This window comes from Lissotriton vulgaris, chromosome 7, assembly GCF_964263255.1.
Source record: "Lissotriton vulgaris chromosome 7, aLisVul1.2, whole genome shotgun sequence".
Taxonomy (NCBI): domain Eukaryota; kingdom Metazoa; phylum Chordata; class Amphibia; order Caudata; family Salamandridae; genus Lissotriton; species Lissotriton vulgaris.
The window spans coordinates 1,218,395,195-1,218,422,115 of NC_141695.1; the positions used below are offsets into that span (position 1 = coordinate 1,218,395,195).

The 26,921-nt window shown below is 44.6% G+C and overlaps 1 protein-coding gene across 3 annotated transcripts in view; it reads left to right on the forward strand.

The window, feature by feature from the left end:
• Positions 1 to 17,904: 17,904 nt before the first annotated feature.
• Positions 17,905 to 26,921, forward strand: part of LOC147703275 (uncharacterized) — a 166,166-nt gene continuing 157,149 nt past the window's right edge. Inside the window, exon 1 of one of the 3 annotated variants that reach the window (XM_086931730.1) lies at positions 17,905 to 18,060. In XM_086931730.1, coding sequence (XP_086787856.1) covers positions 18,012 to 18,060 — 49 coding nt within the window. In that variant the 5' untranslated portion in view covers positions 17,905 to 18,011. The remainder of the gene's footprint in view (positions 18,061 to 26,921) is intronic. The other 2 variants (XM_086931732.1, XM_086931731.1) reach the window with 2 other exon arrangements.

Sequence of the window (26,921 nt, forward strand, 5' to 3'; positions counted from 1 at the left end):
CCTGTTCGAGAATGTGCTATCATTCTCATGTAAAAGAGCGCAACTGGTAAAGCTACTATCCAGTCGACGCCTTTCTCTCTGCAGATTTTGGCAAGTCAAATTTTCAGAGTCTGATTATGACGCTCCACGAGACCTGCTGCCTCGGGATGTCTGACACAGTGGAATTTCCACTGATAGCCTAACAGGAGTGTAACTTGTTTCACAAGCTCGGATGAGAATGGCTGACCGTTATATGAGTATACGATACGGGGCAAACCATACCGTGGGAAAAATTCACGAACCAGCTGCTTGGCAGTGGTCGGAGCAGTGTAATCTGGGACTGGATATGCTTCTGTCCATCGGGAAAGTGCACATACAACTACGAGGACATATTTGAATCCTCGACAACGTTCCATCTGGATATAATCCATCTGGAGGACTTCAAAAGGGTGATCGGGAGGATGAAATCCACCTTGCTCTACAGGAATGCTTTTACCTGGGTTGAACTAACAACAAATCATGCAAGTACGCACTTTCTGTTTGGCTGCTGCTCGTAAATGTTTATTGAACCAAATGTTTTGAATACTGTCTAGCATAGCTTTTTCTCCTAGATGCGCTGGACTATGTACTGTGTTAAACTTAACTTGAACCATAGAGTCGGGGAGAAACCATGTAGATTTTCCCTTCGTCATCCATCCCTGATCTGTTTGGATCCCTCCTAGTTCAGTCCATTTCTTGATTTCATCTGGTGTAGCATGTGTCTGTAGGTCAATTACATCAAGGGCGGGATCCCTAACTGTCATGCAATGTGTCGGTGTCGGAACTATTGTCTTTGTCAAGTCAGTTGCATGAGTCTGATTCTGAGCTGTTTGCTTAGCTGTTCGGTCTGCCAGGTCGTTACCCTGGGAAATGATATCGGTGACCTTTGTATGTGCCTTGCACTTCATGATAGATATAGCAGTAGGCAGATGTATTGCATCTAACAGAGCTTGAATGAGGGGACCGTGTTGAATGTTGGCACCGTGAGAAGTCAAATAACCTCTCTCTCGCCAGAGGACTCCGAAGTCGTGTACAACTCCGAATGCATAACGTGAATCTGTATATATGTTAACTCTCTTATTTTTGGCTTGAATACAGGCTTGTGTCAGAGCGATGAGCTCTGCTGCTTGAGCTGACAGGGTGTCGATACAATTTGTTTCTATAACTTCGGTGTCTGTCGTGACTGCGTAGGCGGCCACTAACTCTCCTGTACTTGTTCTCATGCATGAACCATCCACATAAAGTGTCAGGTCTGGGTCTGGTAATGGAGTGTCTGTCAAGTCTTGTCTGGGTTTCGTCGTAATAGTAATGATTTCAATACAATCATGTGCCAATGGGTCTGTTCCACTTAATGGCAAAAGTGTAGCAGGATTCAATGTGTTACAGCGTCTGATTTCTATGTGTGGCTGAAACAATGTCAATTCATAACCTGTCAGTCGTGCTATAGTCAAGTGCTGGGTCTGTGTTCGGTTTAAAAGAACTTCCACGGAATGTGGAACTTGCACTGTCAATTGATGTCCTAACACTATGGAATCGCTTTGTCTGATTGCTAGAGCTGTCGCTGCTACTGATTTCAAGCACGCAGGCAGAGCCTGGGCTACTGGATCTAATGTGCTAGAAAAGTAAGCACACGGTTTATGTGAACCTGCTTGTTCCTGAGTGAGTACTGACAAGGCAGTACCTTCACGTTCTGTGACAAAAAGTGTAAAAGGCTTGCTATAACATGGTGTTGCTAAAACAGGTGCTTGACATAAGGCTTTCTTTAAGTCTTCAAAAGCTTGTGTATGTTCCTGAGTCCAAGGGAGGACAGTCGATGTCGCTGCCTCCTGGGTTGTCAACTGTATGAGTGGCTTTGCTAGAAATGCGTATTGGGGAATCCATTGTCTGCAGTACGAAGTGAGGCCTATGAAGGCCCGCACCTCCTTTTGTGTCTTGGGTGGTGACATGTTTACAATTAACTGGATGCGGTCAGGTGTGAGCTGTCTCCCCCCTTTGGACAGCAAGTGCCCAAGGTACACAACTTGCTGAACACAGAATTGCAGCTTTGAAGGGGACACCTTGTGCCCCTTGTCGGCCAGAAAATGCAAAACCGTCAGTGATGCTCGTTCACATTCAGGTTTGCTTCGGGCGGTGATCAGCAGATCATCGACATACTGAAGCAGGGCAGTGTTGTCAGGCATGTGAATACTGTCAAGTTGTCTTTTCAGTGCTTGGCTATAGATGCTGGGGCTTTCTGTGAATCCTTGAGGTGCGCGTGCAAATTTGAAGCTTCGTCCATTTAAACAGAATCCGAACAAATATTGGCTTTCCGGATCGATTGGGACACTAAAGAAGGCGTTCTTGAGGTCAATTACAGTAAAGAACGTTGCTTCTGAATCAATAGCTGTCAATAATGAAGAGATATCTGGAACCACGGGATACTGTGGTATAATGCATTTATTCAATTCGCGCAAATCAATAACTAATCGATAAACTGGGGGTGCATTTGGATCAGTACGTTTAAGAATTGGAATGATAGGGGAATTACATACATTGGAGTCGGTTTCCACAACCACTCCTTGTGCAATGAGCTCGTCAATGATTTGCAGTAAAGCCACTACAGCATCTTGGGGGTAACTTGTATTGTCTAATTCGTGGTAATACCACTCCTGCCTTGAGTGTGACTCGATATGGTGTAATGTGCATACAACCTACATCAGTGGGGCCTTGTGCCCATAAATGTGCAGGGACATTCTGTAACCGATGATCCATATCTCTCAATACATAGTGACCCTTAAAGTCACGTAAAAATAGTCGTACTCCTTCCGGAGAACAGCATATTACAGCTCCTAGAGCTTTCAGTGTCTTTATACCTAACAAGTTTTCTGGGCATGATTTCGTAAGCAATAAATCTGTAGTACGTGTCAATGGACCAACTGCAAGAGGAAGGGGTTGCGATACTTCGTTAACAATAGGCTTTCCTGAAAATCCAAGGGAAACATTCTGTGAGCCTGAGAGGGGTGCCCCTGGAACCTCGTCGTGACTTATAGTTGTTCTGCTTGCCCCTGTATCAATTAAAAACTTTCTGTCTTTCCCTAATACTTGACTATGTACATAAGGACCCTCTTGATCTACAGGAACCTCAATAAGAGGCAAGCCAACCTCCCTCTCTAGGCTGTTTCATGTGTATTGTTGATAATCGGGGTAGTCATTTTGTGCATACTGGTACATCTGTTGTGTCGTGTTTTGTGTTGCGGCAATGGGCTGTGGCTGTGGTACTGCTACGGTCTGTCCTGTCTGTTGTGAAGCCTGCATAGGTTGTACATTCTGGGGTACTTGTTGTTGGATCTGATCTTGTCTAGGTGGACGCGGTCTCTCTTTGGTTTTACCCGTAGAGATATTGTGTTTCAGAACTGCACAATCGTTTATATAATGACCTGGCTGTTTACAATAGTTGCATATCCATTTAACAGGAGCCGCTGAATTACTGGACTGTGTCATACCCTTTTTATGCCCGTCAGCTGGAACTGACTGAGCAACTAGCATTTTCATTTTCGTGTCTTTCATACGTCTTTGTTCGTGTTCTTGTTCTTCTCTAATTCTATTCTGGTGGTACTGTAACATTTGTAACATTTGTGAAGGGGTATTAGCTTGCCATGTGCTCTCGACTTTCAGTACTCTGTTCTTAACCTGGGGCAGGGAATTCTCGACTAATTTTGTTACAAAAAGATGTGGATACGAGTCGCTACTTGCTTTCAGGCCACTATTAATACCAAAACATTTCTCAAATCGGGAATAGAAATCACTAGTGTCTTCATCGGGTTTCTGTTTGCAGGCTGATATTGCACCCCAGTCTTCCTTTTTCGTAGTTAATAAACGTGGCAATACTTGTACTAACAATCCTGGTAACACTTTAGTTTTGTCCCCAAGCCCTAGGCCTGGAGTTCGAGTTCTTTCTTCGTTTTCTAATGCAGCCCATTCAATCTTTTGCTCTCCCACCTCCCATTCTTTTTCTTTAAGTTTCTCGTAAATACCGGCAGGCAACAAAACTTTTAATATTTTCATAATGTCAGGATATGTATAATCACCCATGAGTAACATGTCTTTTATTTCACGGTGAAAACCTGCTGGATCTTTGTCATGGCTGGGCACCAATTTCTTCATTTCCAATAGTTCTATTTTAGTTATGGGCGTGTACACAAACACGCGTCTAAAAGTATTATCATTATTCTGGACTGGGTGCACTTCTCGTAAGGGATTCTGTCTGTCTATTTAAACGATTTTCTTTCTATGGATGGAGCTGGATCAAACTGTGGACACAGGAAGGCACTATATCTGTGCCGTTGTTCTAGAATTACTTTAATTAAATCGGTACATAGACCTCTCCATTTCTTCATGAGTAGTTCTATTTATATATCAGGTAGGGGACCAGGATCGGAGTGTTGGCTTTTATACAATATAAGGAGGTGTTGTATCATGTACATACCAGCTAAACGCTGTTCATCTGGAGAAAGATTCAAAAACGTTTGCGCTAACGCGTCATCACTATATTTATCAGAACTGTCAGCCCATTGTACTGCTGACCTGGCTAATTCTTGTTCATCCATAGAATCGAGTACATGGTACCCCATTCGTTCTTGAAGTATTTTATCAGTAGCCTGAAATAAATGTTCAGGGGTCTTTGGGTTTGACATGGCTGCTTGAAAAATTCTCTTACTTTCTGGACGTACCGGACGTATTGAATTATTAAAGGGTCTTCCCTTACCTACATAAGCTATCATTTCTCTAGCTGGTAACTGCAATGTTCCTGTTGTCGTTTTTGGTTGTTCCTCCTCCGAGGATTCATTCTTGTCTGTATCTATTTCTATTTCAGGCGGTCTTCTTTCATGTATCTGTTCTACTACTTTTCGGATCCTTCAGTACATGTTTTCTATACTATTCTGTTTATCATGTTTTCCGTCTGCTATATTCTGACCCCATTTGTTAAGTGCTTTCATTTCTTCCTGGTCTACACCAGGCCTATCTTGGTCTCTTATCAAAGAGTTTATGAAAAAACGTAGTATCATCTTTTGAGTGTCAACTTTCTGGTGTGCCATGGCGTCGCCAATACTTTTAGGACCTTCCCCCGTTTGGACAAAGTGGTATATTCTGTCTAGATGATCAATCATCCCTGGTAGTATCATTAAATAGTTTGCAACTCGTCGTAGATGTACTGATTCTAGCATCATTCTGTCGTCTTTACCGGGTACTGGATCATATCTACAGTCTGTAAGAGGCTCTTTAAGTATGTCGTAACTCGCTGATTGAGGTGTACGTTGTTGTGCTAAATCCCTATAAGTCAATCGATGTGCTGGTGGTGGCGTATGAAAACCTCCTGTCGCACCTCCTGAGGTGCCAGGTAAAAAAGGGTTTAGTGGGTTATAGCCAGGAAGAATAGGTGCCGGAAGAATAGGTGCTGGAAGGGCTGGAGGAACAGGTGGAGGATGTGGAGCAGGAGGAGGAGTTTGATGTTGCAAAAGTGGTTGTTGATTATCTCGGGGTGGAGTGCCGTCAAGGGGTGGTGTGCGGGCACGTGGATTTGTATATGCGGGAGCTACGTCGTCTAAATAGGAAGAAAGGAAAATGTCTTCTGCGGTTTTGTGACGTAATTTAGTCGGGAGCAATGGAGGTGGCAGATCTTTCGGGACTTCCGGGGTCGCCTTGGGCAGGCCCTGGGCCAAAAGAGGATACATGCCATTCACCAAAAGTGTTTCGTTGTCTGTCTACTTGTTCTGCTTTTACTCGTATACCTTCCTCAACTAATACATTTTCTCGGGCTTTGTCTGAATCCTCTCTACTTTTCTCTGCTTTTCTGAGTGCTTTCTCTGTGCGTCTATGCGATTCTTTACGCCATAATTCAATGGCATCTTTCTGTGACTGTCTGGCTTTCTTTTTCCATAGTGCTTCTTCTACTCTCATGATGCAGTCTGCATCCCATGTCCCCGTAGCGGGCCATTTCTGATTTTCCTCTAAATCCTTGGTATAGTCCACCCACAAATCAAGGTATAATACGGCACCTAGGCCGTGCTTTTGGTACATAAAATATCCGGGAGTGTCCCTAGGTGGGATGGGAACGGCTTCCTCGAGTATCCCTTTTCTAGTTTTTATCTGTCTTAGTTTAGAGAATAAAGGCATCTTAAACCTTGCTACTTGATACTTACGCGAACTTGAACACAGTTAATACAATGAACACAGTAATGAAGATCGAACAATCACTCATACCACGACATTTAAAACACATTAAAACATTTAAAAACGAATAACAATAATTAGAATAAAACTAGCTAACTGCATACTGGATATACTGCTAAACAGTACAGATACACCGCTAAATAGTGCAGACCGGATATACTGCTAAACAGTACAGATACACCGCTAAAACAGTGCAGACCGGGTCTGTGTACCCAAACCCGTCTTGACCGGGACAAATTAATGCGCTCGTCTAGATGCGTCCCCAGCAACGCTACTCACCGGGAAGCACGGAAACGGAAGGCCTCGGAAACTCTGGACTGGACTGGACCGGACTGGACTCGACTCGACTCGACTCGTGACGTAGGTACTTCGGAACTTCGGAACCTGGTGGGCCTCTGAATACCTCGGACCTTGCTCTCTCAGCTGGGCTCTGGTCGGGATCCTCCGCACTCCTCACCGCCTCGTCTGGGTGTCGATCGCAGCCTCAGTCACCTCCGTTGGCCTTTGCTCTGAAGCTGGAAGGATGTTTACCTAAACTACTAGACAGGAATGTATTTTCGAGGAGCGGAGCAGATAACTTGAAGGTAAAATACAGTCTTGGCAGGCAAGCAGGCCGAGCCAGGCACCGCTAGCCGCGCAGGAAGTAAGACAAAGGTCATGGATACAGATGCAGGTCCAGGCTGTAGCATTCAGAGGCAGAAGGCAGGAAAAGGCTTGATGGCAGAAATCAGGGCCTAACTTGCCAGAGCTGAAAAACGTGAAAGGTACACCATATAAAGACGGTGGCAAGGCATACTTAGGAACGGAATATTCGACCCATTCATGGTGGATCTGAAAGAGGACATGTTAACGTTGGACGCAAATGTATTTGCGTCTTCATAGCTGGAAGTGGAGGGAACATACATGTACTTGAAGCACGTACATGGAGCCGTTGGGGTCTACGATAGGGGACACAATTGATCATAAAAATTCATATTTCCTCATTTTGCCCGGGCTTAGCCCGGCGTCCCGCGAGGCGAAGCTCACAGCCAATATATGCGCCTCCTGGCATGGTTAGAATAAGTCACAGGTGCCGCGGGTGCCGCAAGGGTTGCTGGGACTTGTAGTCCCGCCCGCACTCGCCACTGCAGCCTCACCGGCAAGATTGCTATAGCTGGCGGGGCAGCGGGGGCAGAAGAACGGCTCCGGCGGTGTGGTGCTGCCTCTAAGGTCGCAGCAGCACTTGAGGCACAAACAGAAAGGGAAACTGTCAGCAGGACCCCTCACAGGATCTACGTTGGTCCCCCGCTCAGCAGTAGCTTACAGCCAATATATGCGCCTCCTAGCACGGTTAGAATGGGTCACAGGTGCCGCGGGTGCCGCAAGGGTTGCTGGGACTTGTAGTCCCCGACCGCACTCCCCCCTGCAGCCTCACCGGCAAGATTGCTATAGCTGGCGGGGTGGCGGGAGGCAGAAGAATGGCTCCGGCGGTGTGGTGCTGCCTCTAAGGTCGCAGCAGCACTTGAGGCAGAAAGCGAAAGGGAAACTGTCAGCAGGACCCCTCAAAGGATCGACGTTGGTCCCCCGCTCAGCAGAAGCTCACAGCCAATATATGCGCCTCCTGGCGCGGTTAGAATGGGTCACAGGTGCTGCGGGTGCCACAAGGGTTGCTGGGACTTGTAGTCCCTGCCCGCACTCCCCACTGCAGCCTCACCGGCAAGATTGCTATAGCTGGCGGGGCGGCGGGAGGCAGAAGAACGGCTCCGGCGGTGTGGTGCTGCCTCTAAGGTCACAGCAACACTTGAGGCAGAAAGAGAAAGGGAAACTGTCAGCAGGACCCCTCACAGGATCGACGTTGGTCCCCCGCTCAGCAGAAGCTCACAGCCAATATATGCGCCTCCAGGCGCGGTTAGAATGGGTCACAGGTGCCACGGGTGCCGCAAGGGTTGCTGGGACTTGTGGTCCCCACCCACACTCCCCACTGCAGCCTCACCGGCAAGATTGCTATCGCTGGCGGGGTGGCGGGAGGCAGAAGAACGGCTCTGGCGGTGTGGTGCTGCCTCTAAGGTCGCAGCAGCACTTGAGGCAGAAAGAGAAAGGGAAACTGTCAGCAGGACCTCTCACAGGATCGACGTTGGTAGTAGTGTGTTAGATGTCCTACTTCTGGGCAGACTAACAGAGTTTGAGGATCTACTTCCCTGACTACTAGGCCTGGGCCAACAACTATAGAACTTTCTCTCTCAGTCTCTATCGCTGATCTGCTTTCTTTCTTTGATGCCAAAAAACAGATATAGCAGGGGAACTTTATTTACTCCTATTTGTTTGTGCCTCGTTGACTAAATCAATCCAACCATCTTACTGTTAGACACATTTTGGATTGGAGTTTCAAATGTGTGTGGTAAAAAAGTCCATCCCACCCATATCCCACAAGGGCATTGGATGGAGAGAATATATACAAATGTGTGCTGCCTCCAACCCTGGACGGTGACTATCTATCTTTTCCTACTTTATTACCCATGACGGACTGTCCCACATTATTTTATTTACACTGGCCAATGTCCGCTTCATGAATATAATAGATTGACATTCTGCAATGGGCCATGATCATGGTGACAACACCTGGGAAGCACGTAAATGGCATCCATTGCACTCTGAGTGAATCTTGTTTGTGTTGAACTTGTGATGAGTATTGCAAGATGATTCATGTGGGGGCAGGCAGTGTGACAGTGGGTGTTTGTTTATCTGTAACTATTTTGTTTTTCCGAAGGTGATTTTTTTTCCTTTACCTTAAAAAGATAGCAAGATTTCTTCACTGGATCAACTCCCAACTGCTTTGTTTTATTGTTTTCTGCTTTATACTACTCAAAGAGTCAGAACAGCTGCAGACTCCGACAACTCCTCTTCTCTACAACTCGGACTCAGTAAAATCTCTGAATGGATGCATAAAAACTTCTTAAAACTCAACGGTGAAAAAACCGAGCTCATCGTGCTGGGAAAAAATAAAGAACTCTGGGGACCCCAACATTTGCCATCTGAAATGGGCACCCCCCCTACCCCTGTCACGCACGCTCGCAATTTGGGCGTCATCATTGATGACTCGCTCAATTTGCATCAGCAAGCTGTCTGAGCTGAGCTACATTAAATTCAGAAAGGCCTTAAAAACGTGGCTGTTTAATATCTAGTATTCTGAAGCCATATTAACAATTGGATCTACTGCGCCAGGAAACCCTTTGTTGGGTAGCTGTGCGCCCAATAAATGCAAGAAATAAATAAATAAACTGAACAGTCTCTCACATAACGCAAGCACAAATCTAGTCTAAACAGTAAATTACTTAATGTTTCTCTTGTTGTGCAAAAACAAATTTGTACTACAGGTTGCTAAATTGCATATGAGTCAGGACTCAGGACACAGTTGGTGCGGAATTGAATACCTTACTCGGAGTCAGGAGAATCAGAGATGATGGAATGACTCACAGCGCCATGTGACAACTTTGAGAACTCCCACCAAAAGAAGGAAGTTGTCAATTCCAGTGAAACCAACTGATTTAGGGATGACTTTGAAGTTGCGTAAAGTTAAACAATAAACCTAAACAACTCTGTGCAGTGTTGGTGAGTGGTGACAGCGGCACATTGATTTTACTTGACTTTTGGTAATCCTGCAGTTGGGATCGCCAACCAGAGGTCAGTCGGCCTGATTTCATAATGTCTGCCCAACACCGTAATAAGGGTCTAAGTTATAAGTGTGCAAGGAACCTGGGGAATAGCTGGACAAAAAAGAGCAATTACTACTATTTTGGGATGATTTCGGGAATTGTACGAGTGGGTTTAGAGAGGAGTTAGGAGGGGTTTAGTGAGGCATTGACAACAACCACCAAAAGAGTAGGCCCATTGCTATTTATTAGTAAAAAAACAACATAATAATAAATTCACTCCAGCACAGACCTGCTGTATGTCAAGCACTACACATGGTCAACCACTTGTACAGCAAAACCCTTCAATTGAAAATAATGGAAGAAGAGACTTAAAATAGAATTTCATTGGAAATAATGGCAAAATAAATTAATTTATTTTGGATGTTCCCAGGAGTGACTCTAGTGTGAACTAAATGTGTTCACCATGATGCAACTTTCATCCACATGGTGTGAGAATGCCTCCCCATTACAGCAGGCATAGGGTCATGTCATGGTCCACATCTTAGAGATAGATCATTGATGCGTGATTACAACTGATTCCCTACATTGCCTTTTAGGTATCACGAAATGCATAAAGCACATTAAACATTCTTAAAACTAGCCGATTTGGCCATTAGTGTCTTCAATTGCCTCATAGTTATGTCATGGAAAGCCGTGCAGACACCTTCAATAGATTGTTTGCTTTAGGTAGCACTCAAATAGGCTTCGGCCGCTGCTGATGTTATGACAAGAGAAGCACGCATGTGGGGTGCGGCTGGGACTGCCACCGCCAGGGACACCAATTTACTTAAGCTACAAAATAAGTTGGCTGCCTCCGCATGATCATTGCTAGACTCAGGAATGCCTCCAGCTCTTTACTCTCCATGGCCTGATCACCAACTTATGGTCTGTGGAAAGTCCAGGACTGGAACTCTGTTATCCCCTATATATTCACGACATATGTGCATTGACCCCATCCCCCTTTTTATACATGGCTCTTTGGTAAAACAATTGCAAAAAACACAGTTGATGGACAGAATGCAGAACAATGTCTTACATTCACCCCAGTACAAGCATCTGCGCCTAAATCCATCGTTTTTTTGCACTCCACACCACCCTAGGTCAGACACTGGCTATATGCAAATCAGCCTTGACCCTGTGCCTCATGGGAACAGTCCAGCCCGAGTGGGCTAAAGGACGGTGATGGATTAAACCCAGATCTTTTGACTGGGTGTGAGTGTTTGATTGATTCAGATGCTCCGACCATCACCACTCCCTTTTGTACTGCTTTTGGCCGCCATAAGTGTGGCAGGGTATGCTCAGACGTGAGTCCCTTGCTCACTTTGCCACTGGATTCAAGCAAGTCAGGCTGAAGACAGCTGGAATGCCAGAAACCGGTCCTTGGAAGCTTGTTTCCGGTCCAGGGACATGGCTTGGCAGTTCGGGCTGGACTGTTCCCATAAGGCACAGAGTCAGACTGATTTGCATATAGCCATGTCTGAACTGGGGTGGCAGAGTGGGCTAAAGAACGGTGATGGATTAAACCCAGATCTTTTGACTGGGTGTGAGTGTTTGATTGATTCAGATGCTCTGGCCATCACCACCCCCTTTTGTACCGCTTTTGGCCTCCATAAGTGTGGCAGGGTATGCTCAGACGTGAGTCCCTTGCTCACTTTGCCACTGGATTTAAGCAAGCCTGGCTGAAGACGGCTGGAATGCCAGAAACCGGTCCTCGGAAGCTTGTTTCAGGTCCAGGGAAGACATGGCACGGCAGTTCAGGCTGGACTGTTCCCATGAGGCACAGGGTCAGACTGATTTCCATATAGCCATGTCTGAACTGGAGTGGCAGAGTGGGCTAAAGAACGGTGATGGATTAAACCCAGATCTTTTGACTTGGTGTGAGTGTTTGATTGATTCAGATGCTCCGACCATCACCACCCCCTTTTGGACTGCTTTTGGCCACCATAAGTGTGGCAGGGTATGCTCAGACATGAGTCCCTTGCTCACTTTGCCACTGGATTCAAGCAAGCTGGGCTGAAGTCGGCTGGAATGCCTGAAACCGGTCCTCAGAAGCTTGTTTCCGGTCCAGGGAAGACATGGCTTAGCAGTTCGGGCTGGACTGTTCCCATGAGGCACAGGGTCAGACTGATTTGCATATAGCCATGTCTGAACTGGGCTGGCAGAGTGGGCTAAAGAACGGTGATGGATTAAACCCAGATCTTTTGAGTGGGTGTGAGTGTTTGATTGATTCAGATGCTCGGACCATCACCACCCACTTGTGTACCGTCTTTGGTAAGACAGGCAGGAGACTGCAATCTCATGCATAACCAGCAGCCAGTTCATGATGCCCCCGCTATCTCCCTGCTCATAACCGGCACTCAACCAACTCCCCTTGTTCATCACAATTTTCCCCTGCTTTTTAGATTATGTTTGTTAGTTTTCGACTATATACGTTATTGGTCACTATTGTTGAATAATCACAAACTCACGCATTGTTTAATGTGATATTTTTCCCCTCCCTTCCACAGGAGTTGAAAATAATTTCTGGGTGTCTTAAGGATAGTACTCCTTGCAAATGTTTTTTGGTGATGCCTCATATTTTAAATGTATCAGTATATGATTTTTGCTATTGTGGTTGCTATTGTGACTGATATGCCTGTTACATTATAACAATTCCTTGTCCATTGATGTCCTGCCTTGAACTTAAAATGCCAATAAAGAAATATATATATTTTTCAAAGTTAATTTATTTCAACATTTACAAATATTTAATGTTAAAAATGATATAATAATATATAAATAAAAACGTTTATGTTTAATGAATGTAATGGTATTGTTTTAATAATTGAATTAATTTAAAGTATTTCTACACATACATGTTTGCAATGTGTTATACATAATAATAATAATATAAATGTTACTTTAAATTTTTTTAATAAACTCTAAATTTTTATTTTCATTTAAAATATTTAAATTAATTACCTATTTAAATTAATTACCTATTTAATTCAATATTAAGTGCTAAGTGCTGGGTGCCATTGATTGTTTTCAAGTGCCACCTCACCACATAGTACACTATCACTGGTATTCTTTCAATGAGAAAGCTGTTTACGATGCCCAAATAGCTTCTGTAATCTGTAGGATAACTTTCCTGGATGCATGCATTACAGCTACAGCTTGTAACAGTCACCTTTTGCACATTGCTTGGTTGCTGGAGATTTCAGTCAACTGTGACTAATTGGTAAGTAATAACACCTTACACTGCGACTACATATCCATCTGGTAGTGGCATGTCAAACATACTTATTTTTTACTACAATGCAACACTCGCACACTACCCTCACATTGACTACAAGTTTGTAGGCATCCTGTCTTGTTTTATTCAAACCAGCGTTATTTGTTTGTGATAGAAAGTAAAAAGTTACTAGCATGCATATATATTATAATTTTGCTTGGAACTATCTGATTGTGACATTATGAAATGATTTCTAAGCTTGATGTGTTGTTTTATTTCTTTATAAAGTTTTATATAGCGCAAACAAGATCCCGAGGGATAACAGAGCGCTTTACAATATGATGGGAGGAAGTACAAAAGCAATATATATGACAATATCTATAAGAGAAAAGGGGAGAAAGAAAATACAGTGCAAAATACAACCAGGAGGGCAATACAATACATCAGGTGTAGGTGGGCAGCAAGGGTGAAACACAGTGTACAATAAGGGGGAAATGTATCACAAGTGAGAACAAAAAAAGCACAAAGTCAGCAGGTGCAATTTCAACGGGCCCTTGAGACTAACCCTATTAGGGTAAGAATTTGTTCATTAGGAATCGTTTGGCTTCCACTTTGAATGCCGGCAATGAGGAGATTCTGCGAACTTCCGGTGGGAGAGAGTTCCAAATCTTAGGGGCAGCTCTGGAGAAAGCTCATTACCAACTTCTCTTTTTCTTAAGAATGAATGGTTTCATGAGGAGGGTAGAGGCGCTTCTTGAAGCTCTTACGCCACAGGATAGTTTAATTTTTTACACAAGGTACGTAGGAGTATTAAGGTGAAGGGCTTTGCGTGTAAGAACAGCAATCTTTAATTGAATTTGTGCTTCGAAGGGCAACCAATTGAGGGATTTTAGAACTGGGGATCCATGATCTTTCGCTTGGTATCTGTAACCAGTATAGCAGCAGAGTTAAGTGCAGCTCTTAGAGGAGCCAGAGTGTATTTGGGAAGGCTGCAGAGGGTAGCACTACCGTATTCTAACCTCTGCAAGACAAGCGCTTGGACCACTAGTTTGAAATCATTTAGAGGAAGGAAGGGTTTGATATTTCTGACAACATAACAGTTAAAATACAACTCACACATTTATTAACTGCTATATTTTCATTTTGTAAAAGTTAGTTTAGGCAATGCTGACATTGAGTACTTTCACCTTCCTTTTTCCCATGATATATTATTTCCCAAAAACATTCTTAATTCACACAATTAGTTGTAATTTTTACAAATAAGCCACAGAAAAACAACAACACAATCTTTCAGAAAGCTCTGCTGTCTTGGACCAATACATGGTATTCTCACGTGATCAATATGCAAAAAATATTGAAAATACATCTTCCTCTATATTCCTCTACTTTAAACAGAGGACTAGTCAAAGCAATATGCTTTTAGCACCTCTGCATTCTCCTCCTTTAGATGTATCACTCCAAAAATGTTTTTTTAAATAGTATTTCTACCTATTTGGAAGAGTGCAACTATTTTGATCAAATCTCTGGATAGTGAGAGGTTTGTAATTGACTGCACAATATCAGCTCTTGTATTTAGGGAAAACATATCCCTTTAAAATAAAGCTAGGTGAGCATAGGAAATCAAACTCACTCTCTTTTTCACATTACTTTACAGCAGACGAGGGAATCCAAGGTCCAATCACAGCAGTATCTAAGCCAAGGAAAAGAATCCTTGACTGTGAGGCGGGCACAACCACTTTACACTTGCAGTGATGAGGAGGAAGCTACCTTCAGCAGATGTTTTTGCACCCGTCCAAAAGGCAAATCAGGTCTGTCAAGAAAAGATTCCAAAAGGGGATGTGGACACCAGCCAAGAGGCAGATCCTAGGACTCCACCTGGTCTTATATGTTTGTATATATCACTGTGATACTGTGGCCTTGCAATTTGCATTGGAACACACACCTTGTATTCATTACTTGCTGTGGCACACACAGTGATGCAGTGCTGGACGTACTCCACATAGGCAGCCAAAACCTATGCAACCTGTCTACTGAATCGTTTGATAGATTTGACTCAAGCCCTTGCTTTGCCTTGCATTGCGGTGCCTTGCCTTGCTTTGCACAACGACGCAACAGTGAATCAAGGGCTTAGTAATTCTGCCCAGTAATTGCAATACCTGCTTTGCATTGTATCCGGAAGGCATACAGAAATAATTTCACATGAGGGTGACAGTAAGCAGGCTTTCACCATTCTAGGAAATGAAGCATAATGTTTATTTTTAAATTTAGTTTGACCATTATGTGGCCTCTACTCATAGCATATACCCTTTCTAAAGATCTGCTTTAAGATTTACATCAAGGGGGTCCGCACTTCCCAAAGTGCAAGCTCCCACGCGCCTTGTATTCATGCAATGTGCTTAGACCTGTAAACCATCTTTCCCATCTAAATTATGTTTTTAAAAAAAATGAAAATGAGAAATTGAAATAAGAGGTAAACTAGCATGCTTACGTCATGGATGTCGATTGTCAGAAGTAGCAAAAGTGATATCATTCAGACACATGCATCAACCTTTTTTGCGAGTGCAAATGGTGCGATTTGCAAAAATTAGCCATTTGCACACCCAAAAAGGGCTTCTGCGATGCATCTAACTGTAAGGCTCTCGCAATTTAGGAAATTGCAATTTAATGCAATTTCTTAAATTGCAATTGCACTTAAGGAATCCCAAATAGCAATTCCTTAAATGCAATGCAAGATGAAATCGCAAATAGCGATTTCACTAGTAGGGGTCGCACATTATTACCATCAATTTGAACTTGATGGTAATTTGCAACATCTACACCATAGTGCATTTTTCATAGTTGTAGGTTACACACACACACATGCCCTTGGGGCATGTGTGTGCGCAACATGTGTGCACAGATCGATTTCAGGGGTGCAACATGGTGTCCTTTTAACACCCTTGAAATTGCATGCATAATTTGCGAGTACCTATTGGATACTCGCAAATTGCCCATGCAATTATCCATTCATTCCTATGGCCTTGGGGAACATAGGAATGAATGGGAAGGCATTCCGTAATTGCGACTTGCAATTAAGGAATGTTTGGGAACCGCTAATTTTATAGCAATTCCTACATCCATGGGATCGCAAAGCCTACATTGATGCATGTGCCCCATAGTCCCTTTGACATTCATAATGTGACAGGAAGTTACATCATATGACCTTTGACCCTAAATCTTCCAAGGAAGTGATGTCATGTGACCGTAAGCTTCTCTTGCTGCGCGGAGTACAGAAGATCATTGGGCTTTTAGGAAATGTACTAAAAATTTGCCTTTCTCCTCCATTTAGCTCTTCTTGTTTTCTTCTCCCCTGCCTGCTAGCGCTGGGACGCCACAATGTTGGGTCAGCCATGCGTTTTATAAATTAGCCTACCATAAAATAACATAACCTCATGATGAAATCACAGTACTTAACACTGCTGAAGATCAATAATAATTGCATGATTAGGATAACTATACAACACAAACAAATGTCTATTTTAGCTATCATTTAGATAAAGTTGTGGCCACGATATGGCAAGGGTTACAGTTATTTGATTGGCAATAAGCAAGAGAAGTGAGTCTGACATCCTCTAGGGGAGAACGGAGGGTGGAGGTTTTTCTCACTTGAGAAATCTTTGAACAAAATGGCCTCTATTAGTGCATTTTAACACACATTTGTTGTATACATTTGCTAAAAATCCAGTCTCTGAGACACTCATTAAATATTTAAGACCTTTCGCTGTGTGCCAAGCTGATGATACCTACAGTCCCCATGAGTTGACCCAATTATGTTATATTATTATTTTTCTACTGGTGCCGGGTGCCAAAATGTACCTACATTGTACCAGTGCTAGAGTATTTTTTTCATGAGTATCCCATATGCAAGTATTGTCTCCAATAGGACAGTGCCAGCGATGTATCAAGCGTCATTCTATAATTCTAAGAAAGATGCCAGGCTCAACAGCAGACTTACAAACATAACAACACATTCTCACTCATGCTCATTTACATTCAGTTAATCACACTCATTCGCTCACACTTGGTTTTGCTCACTCATTAGCACTTGCTTGCACTCACTCATTTTCACTTAGTCTCTTGACTCACTGTTACCTTGACTCACTCATTCACACTCTCTTACTCACTCTACTCTGAGTCACTTACTCTTACTCACTCACTTTCACACACACACACACACTATACACACAAACGATCGTAGATACAAACATACATACTGACACACACAGGATTTGTCATACAAACTCAATCTCAAAGACATGTGCACACAAAACACATTTAGAGCCATTGTATTGTTGTTACCTAGGATGGCAGTGAATATCCAGTTCCAGATGATTCTGCTGCTCCACTGTTTATTACAATTATGGTGAATAATAGACAATTATTCACAATAAGTTTAATTAATATAGCCTGGCGCTGATAATACGATAGCTCCCTATGCCCTTGGCATTTAACTTGTAACCCCTGAGGTTAGGAGTCACAAAGTCAATGCCAAGGATTGCAAGGGGTAAGCCAGGGGTTGTTATTCAGACCCCAGGTGACTCCTAATTGATTCAATACCTTATGTGCCCTGTTATTTAGAAAAAATAACAGAGAGATGCCACTGACAGCCTTTAGCTCCTCCATTTAGATAGTAAACAAGAAAGAAGGTGGCGAGAAATTGGCACCTGTTGAGTCAACATTGATTGATCTCACTGCCAAGAATAAAACTGGTTCATTTTTCACAGGACCTGTCATCGGATCAGCTGGGAGGAGACTGACTGGTCGCTTCACGTATAAATAGAGGAGCTCTAGGCTTAGAGCGATACCTTGAGTTAGAACATTTTGCAGATCAAATCCAGACACTCAGTCATCTCCAAGCCATGAAGATCGCTCTCGCTTTCCTGTTGGTGGCAGTCAGCTCCTCCCTTGGTAAGTGTCCTTTCTATGCTCAGAAAATGGGGTGTCAGAAAATGTGGTCTTGAATTTGCCTTACTTTTTATAAAATAACAAACCGCTATAACAATTTTCAATGCAACTCTTGGACTCTATACACTCTGTTAAAATACACTTGGTTATAAAGAGCCCCACAGTTAGAATTAAACATACAGGGACATATTTATCATTATGTGGCACCACAAGCCTCCTTGCTGTGCTACCCGACAAGCAAAGGGAAGGAATGCACCATATTTGCCATAATAATTTCTGCCTTTTCACAGTTCTGCCTCACAATGTGCTGCCTAGCTCCAACTCAGGCAACTTTTGCATCACGGTGCAAGGGTGCCTGCATTATAAGCACTAAAGCAATCAATAGAGATAGTTAAAGCACCAGTGAGGGACAAAATAAGGGGCCTAGAGTAAACTGAAATGGTGAACAAGTCATCCTGCAAATTAGTAAACAAAACATTTGAGTGAAAAATTGGGTTGTTGAGGGTTATGTAATCTTACTCAAACAAAAGCCTAAATCCTTGTACAAGTGAATCACAAAAGTCACTAAATTAACCAGTGCTTAACCCTCTGGTAGTTTGGTGCAAAAGTAGTGATGATTAACTTAGAGGCACTGTGTAAAGTATTTATCCAGCACACAAACAGTAATAAAGTGAAAACATAATACAAGAAAAATCCCACAACAACTTAGAAAAATAGAGTATAATTTAGTACATTATTGAAACCAAAACGACAACGTCCAATCAGAACCGGAGAAATACAATTTCAAAGATTAACGGTAAGTATGCCACCTAAAAGCACAAAGAGCTACTCGCGGTTATCTGGTCATGCAAGAGCGGATGAAAGTCACAAATTTAGGCTGACCACAATGGACCACAGGACGGTTAGAGAAACCAGGTTACTGCTGCTGAAGGCGTTACCTTCTAAAGTCCAGCGCGAAGGGATCAATATGTGGTGGAGGAGGCTGCAAGGAGCAGGGACAGCATAGCGGATGGTCCTTAATGTAGTGTGAAGAGCATGTCAGGCATCCTTTATGGTCACCACTGTAGTTTGAAGATCCTGATGGGCATTGCAGAAAATTGTTTGCATAATTTGCATTGGCGGTCAGCGCAGGCTGTCGATGCTGTAACGCGAAATGCAGATCTTGCGTTGACAGTCATTGCTGCTGGTCGCTGTAGCATAACGGGTCGGGTTCAGCAGTGCTTTACGTTGGAGTCAGCGCATGCAGCAACATCTTGGAATGAACAGACCTGTTTGCAATTGCGAATAGAACAAAACTTCAGGATGTTCCCCTTCTGAGGTGGAAGAGTGTACACTGATGTCCGCCAATGATCCATGACCTGGGGATGCTCCTCTTAGGGATCAAGGACTCACTCTTGCAGAGGCCAACAGGCTCAGGAAGTTCCAGTTGCAGGTCAGTTGCAGGTCCAGCAGCAGGTCAACTCGGCAAATACAGGGATGCCTCTGGAGCGAGTAATGTCTCAGTAGCACAGAGCAGGAAATCAGTCAGCTGGCCCCTGGAGTCCCTCAGCTTGCGGTGAAGGGAGCAGGTCCAGTTTTCCTTCTCAGCAAGCATGGTAGACCTCAAGCAGCAAGGCAGAAAAACATCCTTTTCCATTGTATCTACAGATCCAGGAGTGTATTGAAGAGTGGGTCCAAGGTTCCCCTTTATATACCTGGTACTTGGTAGGGGACAGCTCTACCCCCCAATCCTGCCTGAGATGACTCATCCTGCCAACATCCAGACCCTTTATTGTGATGCTGTCTGCGAGGACTACACAATGGCCAACTGCTAACTGCACCTAGTCATGTGACCCAGGAACAGGCTGCAGACAGCACATGTTTGGGACAAAAACATGCCACTTCCCAAGTGTAATGTTCAGAATTCTAACTCAAAATCTATCTTCACCATTAAATAGGGTTTTAAATTACAATTCTTAAGACACTAACCATGACTTTCCTACCTGCTGCAAATAAAACGTTATCACTCATTAAATATATTACGGTAGCACAACATTACCTATGGGAAAGTTAGGCCTTGCAATAGTGAAAAACAAACTTTGATGTGTTTCACTACCAGGACAATGTAAACTTAAAAGTACATATCCAACTTTGTACACTCAATGCACCCTGAGCTAAGGAGTGTTTAGGACCTAGAGTAACCTAGGGGTGATTTTTATGTATTAAAAAAGAAAGGGTTGGGCCTGGCACTCGGTTTCCTTTGTCAGCTCGAAATGGCAGTTTAAAACTGCACTTTCACGCTGTAATGTATTGCCTGAGATATGTTTAAATAAGCTACTTTAGTGGGTGGCAAAATAAGTACTGCAAGCAAACTGGTATCATTCAATGTACCACTTTACTATGGACTTACAAGTACATTAAATGTGCCATTTCGGTGTAAGCTAATTTTACAATGTTTAAAGGAGAGAGAACATGCACTTTAGCACTAGCAGTAGTAAAGTGTACACAGTTCTGAAGGCCAAAAACCGGTATTAGAAAACAGGAAGGTTAAGGCAAGCAAGTTTGGGGATGCCCCTACAGAGAGTGCCAAGAGCAACAGTGTGCCCTAAATGGAAACCTAAATATTAGAAGAAAGAGTAAGACATATAATATGGGGGAAACCAGCAACTAGTTAAGCCATTGACTGGTGAAAGTAGGCAACAAACAAATGTGACTGCTTCTATCAAAACAACACACAAAATAAATGTATGTCGAGCAAATATATTGCAATTGAATTTTAGCCTTAAAATAGTCAATGTTGGGGCTTCCTAGTATCAGACATAAAACAAGTTGGCATAGTCTTTTTTCAGTGTTGTTAAAGTGGTCAGAAGTTAAGAGCAATGCCAACATATCACCTTCAGATATAAGGTGAAGTAAACTTCAATACTCATACTTGTGTGCTTGCACCAGCAAATATAATATTTAGCCTATTTAGAATATGTTGAATAATGGGGGAACGCATTAAACAATTTATATAAACAGGAAGTGCACAGGCTAGAAACCTTGTCTAATGTGTTATTTAACGTTGAAGTGTGAAGAGGCAAACATAAAATGTAGCAGTCAACAATTGTAGTACAAAATGGCAGATGAAGACTACTTCAGAGAAGAAAGAGGGATGACAGCAGAAAAAAATTAGTACTGCCACCCTTCTTTTAGTTGGGATGTGAAAGCATGCTATTACTCCTAAAGGCACATCATTGTCTGCATAGGGTTACGATTAAATGTATAACCTTCCTCCGTTGAGCCATGCCCTTGAACAATGGGACACTTTTTGTCTATGCTCTCCTTATACGCACCACCTCCATAATTACTTACTCATGCAAAGCAGCCCCAGCAGGTGGCACCTGTCAAGGACAAATAACAGTGAGGAAAACTTAATGGCAAGTTTCATATTCTGCCTACGTTTTTCGCCAATATTAGGCTCCCTGGCTGTTTTACCAAAACTTGAGAAATATATACTATAATTCTGAGCCTCCTTTTCTACAGAGCATCATAATCTTACCTGGAATGATGGTGCCAAGGTGACAACTTTGAGCCCAATTTAGAGTTTGGTAGTGAGGGTTGGGCAGACTTTCAGAATGTCAAAGGTGGCGACAACCCTGTCTCAGCTGCTTACATACACCTCTGATGCCCCAACACAGTAAGGGCCATCAGAAATGTTGCCATTTGGCTCCCCACCCTTTTTAGAATGGGCAAATAAATGGCACGATTTCACTGTCTGTCACTGGCAGACAAAACCTGACGGCAAGAGGCATTGAAAACTGCAAAATGCCCCCCAACCCTTGGGAAAAAAACTCCTAAAGTGAGGGATGCATTGCATTTTTAGTTTTCAAAAATCACATTCATGTTTGGGACTCTGTTATTGAAAAATATAAAAATACATTGAAAGTTTGCTGTATGGATCTGTCATGTTGACAGAGCTATCTACTAATCTTTCAATGCATTCACAGGAACCGTCATGACTGCGGTTCCTGCCAATGCAAGAGATGCCTGCTGGGCAGGAGATCATCTCTAAATTAAGTGGGTGGAGTACCCTCTCCATAGCCCTAGTAAAGTACTCAGCCACGCTGGCGGTGAATACTCTGCAGCTGCACTCTACAGGAGGCACTTTCAGGTAGATTCATCAAGCTGAAATCGGCTCACAAAGGGCCAGATTCTGAGAATCTGGTCCTTTGCGAGCGCTATTTTTGCATTTGGGATTCATCATCCCAAATGCAAAAATCGCAATTCTAGAAATCGCTAAATTGCGATTAATTGCATTTAAGGAATCTCAATTTGAGATTCCTTAAATGCAATTCATGAACCATTTAAAAATTACGAATTCGCAATCTGGGGCCGCTATTTACCGAGAAGTCTAACTACGTGGTAAATAGCAAAAACTTTGAAAAATGCACTAAAGTGCATTTTTCAAAGTTTCATGTTGCGCACACACATGCCCTAAGGGCATGTGTGTGCGCAACATAGGTGCACACATCAATTTCAGGGGTGTAACAGGGTGTCCTTTGGACACCCCTGCACCCTTGAAATCACAATCTCAATTTGCGAATCACTAATTGCAATTAGCAAATTGAGATGGTTTTCCCACTCATTCCTATGAATGAATGGGGAGATATTCCTTAACCGCATGCGCGCTAGCGGGTTTTCCCGCTGCGCGCTGAAATTTGAAAAACGCTGCTTTCGTGACAATGCCAGCTTGTCATGTGCGCAGCGCAGGAAACCCCCATGACGAGCTGGCTTTGTCATCCGCATCGAAGGGGTTAATTGCGACTCGCAATTTGCGAGTCCCAATTAAGGAATTATTAGAAATCGCTTTTTTTGAAGTGATTTCTTGATGAATAACATTTTGCTGTTCCTTAATAGCGAAATGGTATTTTTCGCTATTAAGGAATCGCAAAATGTGTTCTTGATGAATCTGGGGGTTAGTTAGCTAACCTTTTTATTAATCCCTACCCTCGTGTCTCCCTACTTCTTCTCATGCATTGGGCAACTTTTGCAAGCATTACATGCAAGGTGGCCAGACACATTTTCAAGCTTCAGGCACAACACTACCAGACCGATGCAGAGCAAGCAGATACACTTAGAGCAGTCACTCACACAGCATACACATCACATCAACGGTAAATTATGCGGATTTAGATTTCATTTTAGTATCCATATTGCATTGCTAAATGAGGTCACTACATTCAAACTCTCCTATTCATCTTATTGTCTGGCACTAGGGCCTTCAAGCAAGTCGCAAAACAGATCTGTAGTAATGAAAGACAGTCACATTGCTTTGCCAACCAATCAATACATGTTGCAGCCTCTTAGAGCTTCTTCTTTGCTAAGTAGAAAACGACATATAGAATTAAAGATGGGCACCTGTGAATAATGGCAATGTTTTTCCCTGAAGGTTTCTGAGTGACATCAAGTACACAACGAGAGTGAAGCTTGAGTTGTTCACAACGTGAGTCAGAATCCAGACGTCAAAACACCTGTATCATTTACAGCTAGCCATCAAAAATGTTATGCTATGTTATGCATGGCCCCCATTTCATCTCCTCCTCCTCATTCAGATCAGCCGTGCATGGGTTTAAAAGTCATGGGTGATCCGTACAAAACAGGGCATCACCTTCTCCAGCCCACTGCCACATCTTACAACTGGTGTCCTGCACCCCTACACTCACTCCACCTCCTTATAATAGCTTGTTTCCCATTTCTAAATTAACAAAAAATGGCACCCTATGACCTCTCTAATCCATGTTAGCATTGCACAGCCTCCCCTCTAAAACTTTTTTTAAAAGTACCTGGTGCACTGCCACCCAACCCTGCTTCCCTCCGCACTCCCCTTCTCTATCTCTCAAGCAAATGGTGCCATGCCATCCTGCCCACACCACCCTGACCCTCCCTTTGTAGAACTTCTCTCCCGCTTTCCCAAAAGTTAAAAAAACAAATCTGTCTCCCGCCGCCCATCCCTACAAATCTATGTCTTCTCTCCTAATTCACGCTAAAGATTAGCTCTCTGCTCTCGATAAAGCAGAGAGCCTGCCCTTAGCAGACATGCTCTCTGAGAGCAGAGTCAATGCAGTTTTCAGTTTCCTGTCAGGACAGGTCAGCTGAGAGCCACAGTGAACAGTGAATGTAGTGTGTGTCTGAGGAAGTGTGCCACTGACATTCACTCACCGCCCTTGGCTCTGTGAAGATTCAAGAAAGGTGGAGGAAAGCAGAAGAAACGGACCTTCACCATTTTGAAGCTTTGCTTTGTGTCTTGAGACGCAATTTAGGCGGGAAACACTTGGGGGCAGATTTACAATCCCCCTGCGCCTCTTTTACTCTGCCGTTGTGTTACTTTTGTGATGCAGCGGCGGCGCAAAAGATGCGTCATGGTGAGCGGTATTTACAACGTGACGCATCTCCCAGATGCATCAAGTTGTAAAGCCCTGCGCCAGAAGGAGGCGTTTCATCGCGGGGGGGAGGGGGGGGGGCGTTCCGGCGCAGGAACGCCTCCCAAAAGTGGCTGAGTGAAATCTACAAGATTTCACTCAGTCACTTTTTGGCCCATGTTGCGTCAAAACCCTGCACCTGCTTGAAGCAGGCTTAAGGATGGACGCAGCATTGTGGAGATAGGGTCCCCCAGAGCATTGCTGGAGCTGCGTCGCGCTTGTGATGCAACTCCAGCATTGCGACGCATTTACGGCTCAGATGCGTGACACATCTGTGCCCTTTTTGCCCCATGCTGCTCCGCATTGTAAATGCGGCGCATCCAGGGTGGCGGAGCTGCGGCGCACAATAACTGGTGCATCCCTGCTGATATGCAGGGATGCGCCATTTATTGTAAATCTGCCCCTTGGTAACTGCGCATACGAACTGTGCCAAACAAATTGATTTTTCTACTATCATAGCAACGAACAACCAAATCACACTACTAGCTCTCCATGCAAGTCAAAGGTAACGATATACATTCTTGAGAGGCATTGCAGCTTTAGATACTATGGAGTCGGTTTACTAGTCCCATGAACCTCGTGCACACATCATAAACAAGGTGCACCTCTGCCTTAAGGGACTCTGAATATATTAGAGAGGCACTTTACCATATTTTACCATATTGTGTTCAGAGAAAACAAACTGCTGCTTTTACTGCTGTTTTCACCAAACATAGGGAATTGCTTAGCAGACCTTTAAACATGGTGCCCACTCAGCAAAACTTCAATTCCGTTAATGGAGCGGTTGTGGCGGGAGCACTCGTCACAACACAGAGATCCTGGCTAGTCATACTGCCTGAAAAAGGTTGGTCAAAATTCCTGAAAGAGGGGGATTTTAGAAGAAACATTGCTACATGGTATGGCCTTCTGATAATGCCAGCTTCTTTGCAGTGGCGTCACTAGGGTTGGTGTCACCCGGTGCGGGTAACTCATGGTGTCACCCCCTCATGACTTACCACATGGACCATCTCACCCTCTGCCTGCACCATCTCCCCTCTGCCTGCACCATATCCCCTCTGCCTGCCCCATCTCTCCCTCTGTCCGCACCATCTCCCCTCTGCCTGCACCATCTCTTCCTCTGCCTGCACCATCTCTCCCTCTGCCTGCACCATCTCCCCTCTGCCTGCACCATCTCCCTTCCACCATCTCTCCCTCTGCCTGCACCATCTCTCCCTCCGCCTGCACCATCTCTCCCTCCGCCTGCACCATCTCTCCCCCTGCCTGCACCATCTCTCCCTCCGCCTGCTCCATCTCTTCCCCTGCCTGCACCATCTCTCCTTCCGCCTGCACCATCTCTCCCTCCGCCTGCACCATCTCTCCCCCTGCCTGCACCATCTCTTCCTCTGCCTGCACCATCTCTCCCTCTGTCTGCACCATCTCTCCCTTTGCCTGCACCATCTCTCCCTCTGCTTGCACCATCTCCCCTCTGCCTGCACCATCCCCCCTCCGCCTGCACCATCTCTCCCTCTGCCTGCACCATCTCTCACTCCGCCTGCACCATCTCCCCTCCGCCCGCACCATCTCCCCTCTGCCCGCACCATCTCCACTTTGCCTGCACCATCTCCCCTCTGCCCGCACCATCTCCCCTCTGCCTGCACCATCTCTTCTTTGCCTGCACCATCTCTCCCTCTGCCTGCACCATCTCTCACTCTGCCTGCACCATTTCCCCTCCTCCTGCACCATTTCCCCTCCGCCTGCACCATCTCTCCCTTTGTCTGCACCATCTCCCCTCCGCATGCACCATCTCACCCCCGCCTGCACCATCTCACCCCCCGCCTGCACCATCTCTCCCTCCGCCTGCACCATCTCTCCCCCTGCCTGCATCATCTCTCCCTCTGCCTGCACCATCTCTCCCTCTGCCTGCACCATCTCTCGCCCCGCCTACACCATCTCTCCCTCTGCCTGCACCATCTCTCCCTCTGCCTGCCCCATCTCCCCACTGCGTGCACCATCCCCCCTCCGCCTGCACCATCTCTCCCTCTGCCTGCACCATCTCTCCCTCTGCCTGCACCATCTCTCCCTCTGCCTGCACCATCTCTCCCCCTGCCTGCATCATCTCTCCCCCTGCCTGCATCATCTCTCCCTCCGCTTGCACCATCTCTCCCCCTGCCTGCACCATCTCTCCCTCTGCCTGCACCATCTCCCCTCTGCCTGCACCATCTCCCTTCCACCATCTCTCCCTCTGCCTGCACCATCCCCCCTCTGCCTGCATCATCTCTCCCTCCGCTTGCACCATCTCTCCCCCTGCCTGCACCATCTCTCCCTCTGCCTGCACCATCTCCCCTCCGCCTGCACCACCTCACCCCGCCTGCACCATCTCTCCACCTGCCTGCACCATCTCACCCTCTGCCTGCACCATCTCACCCTCTGCCTGCACCATCTCAC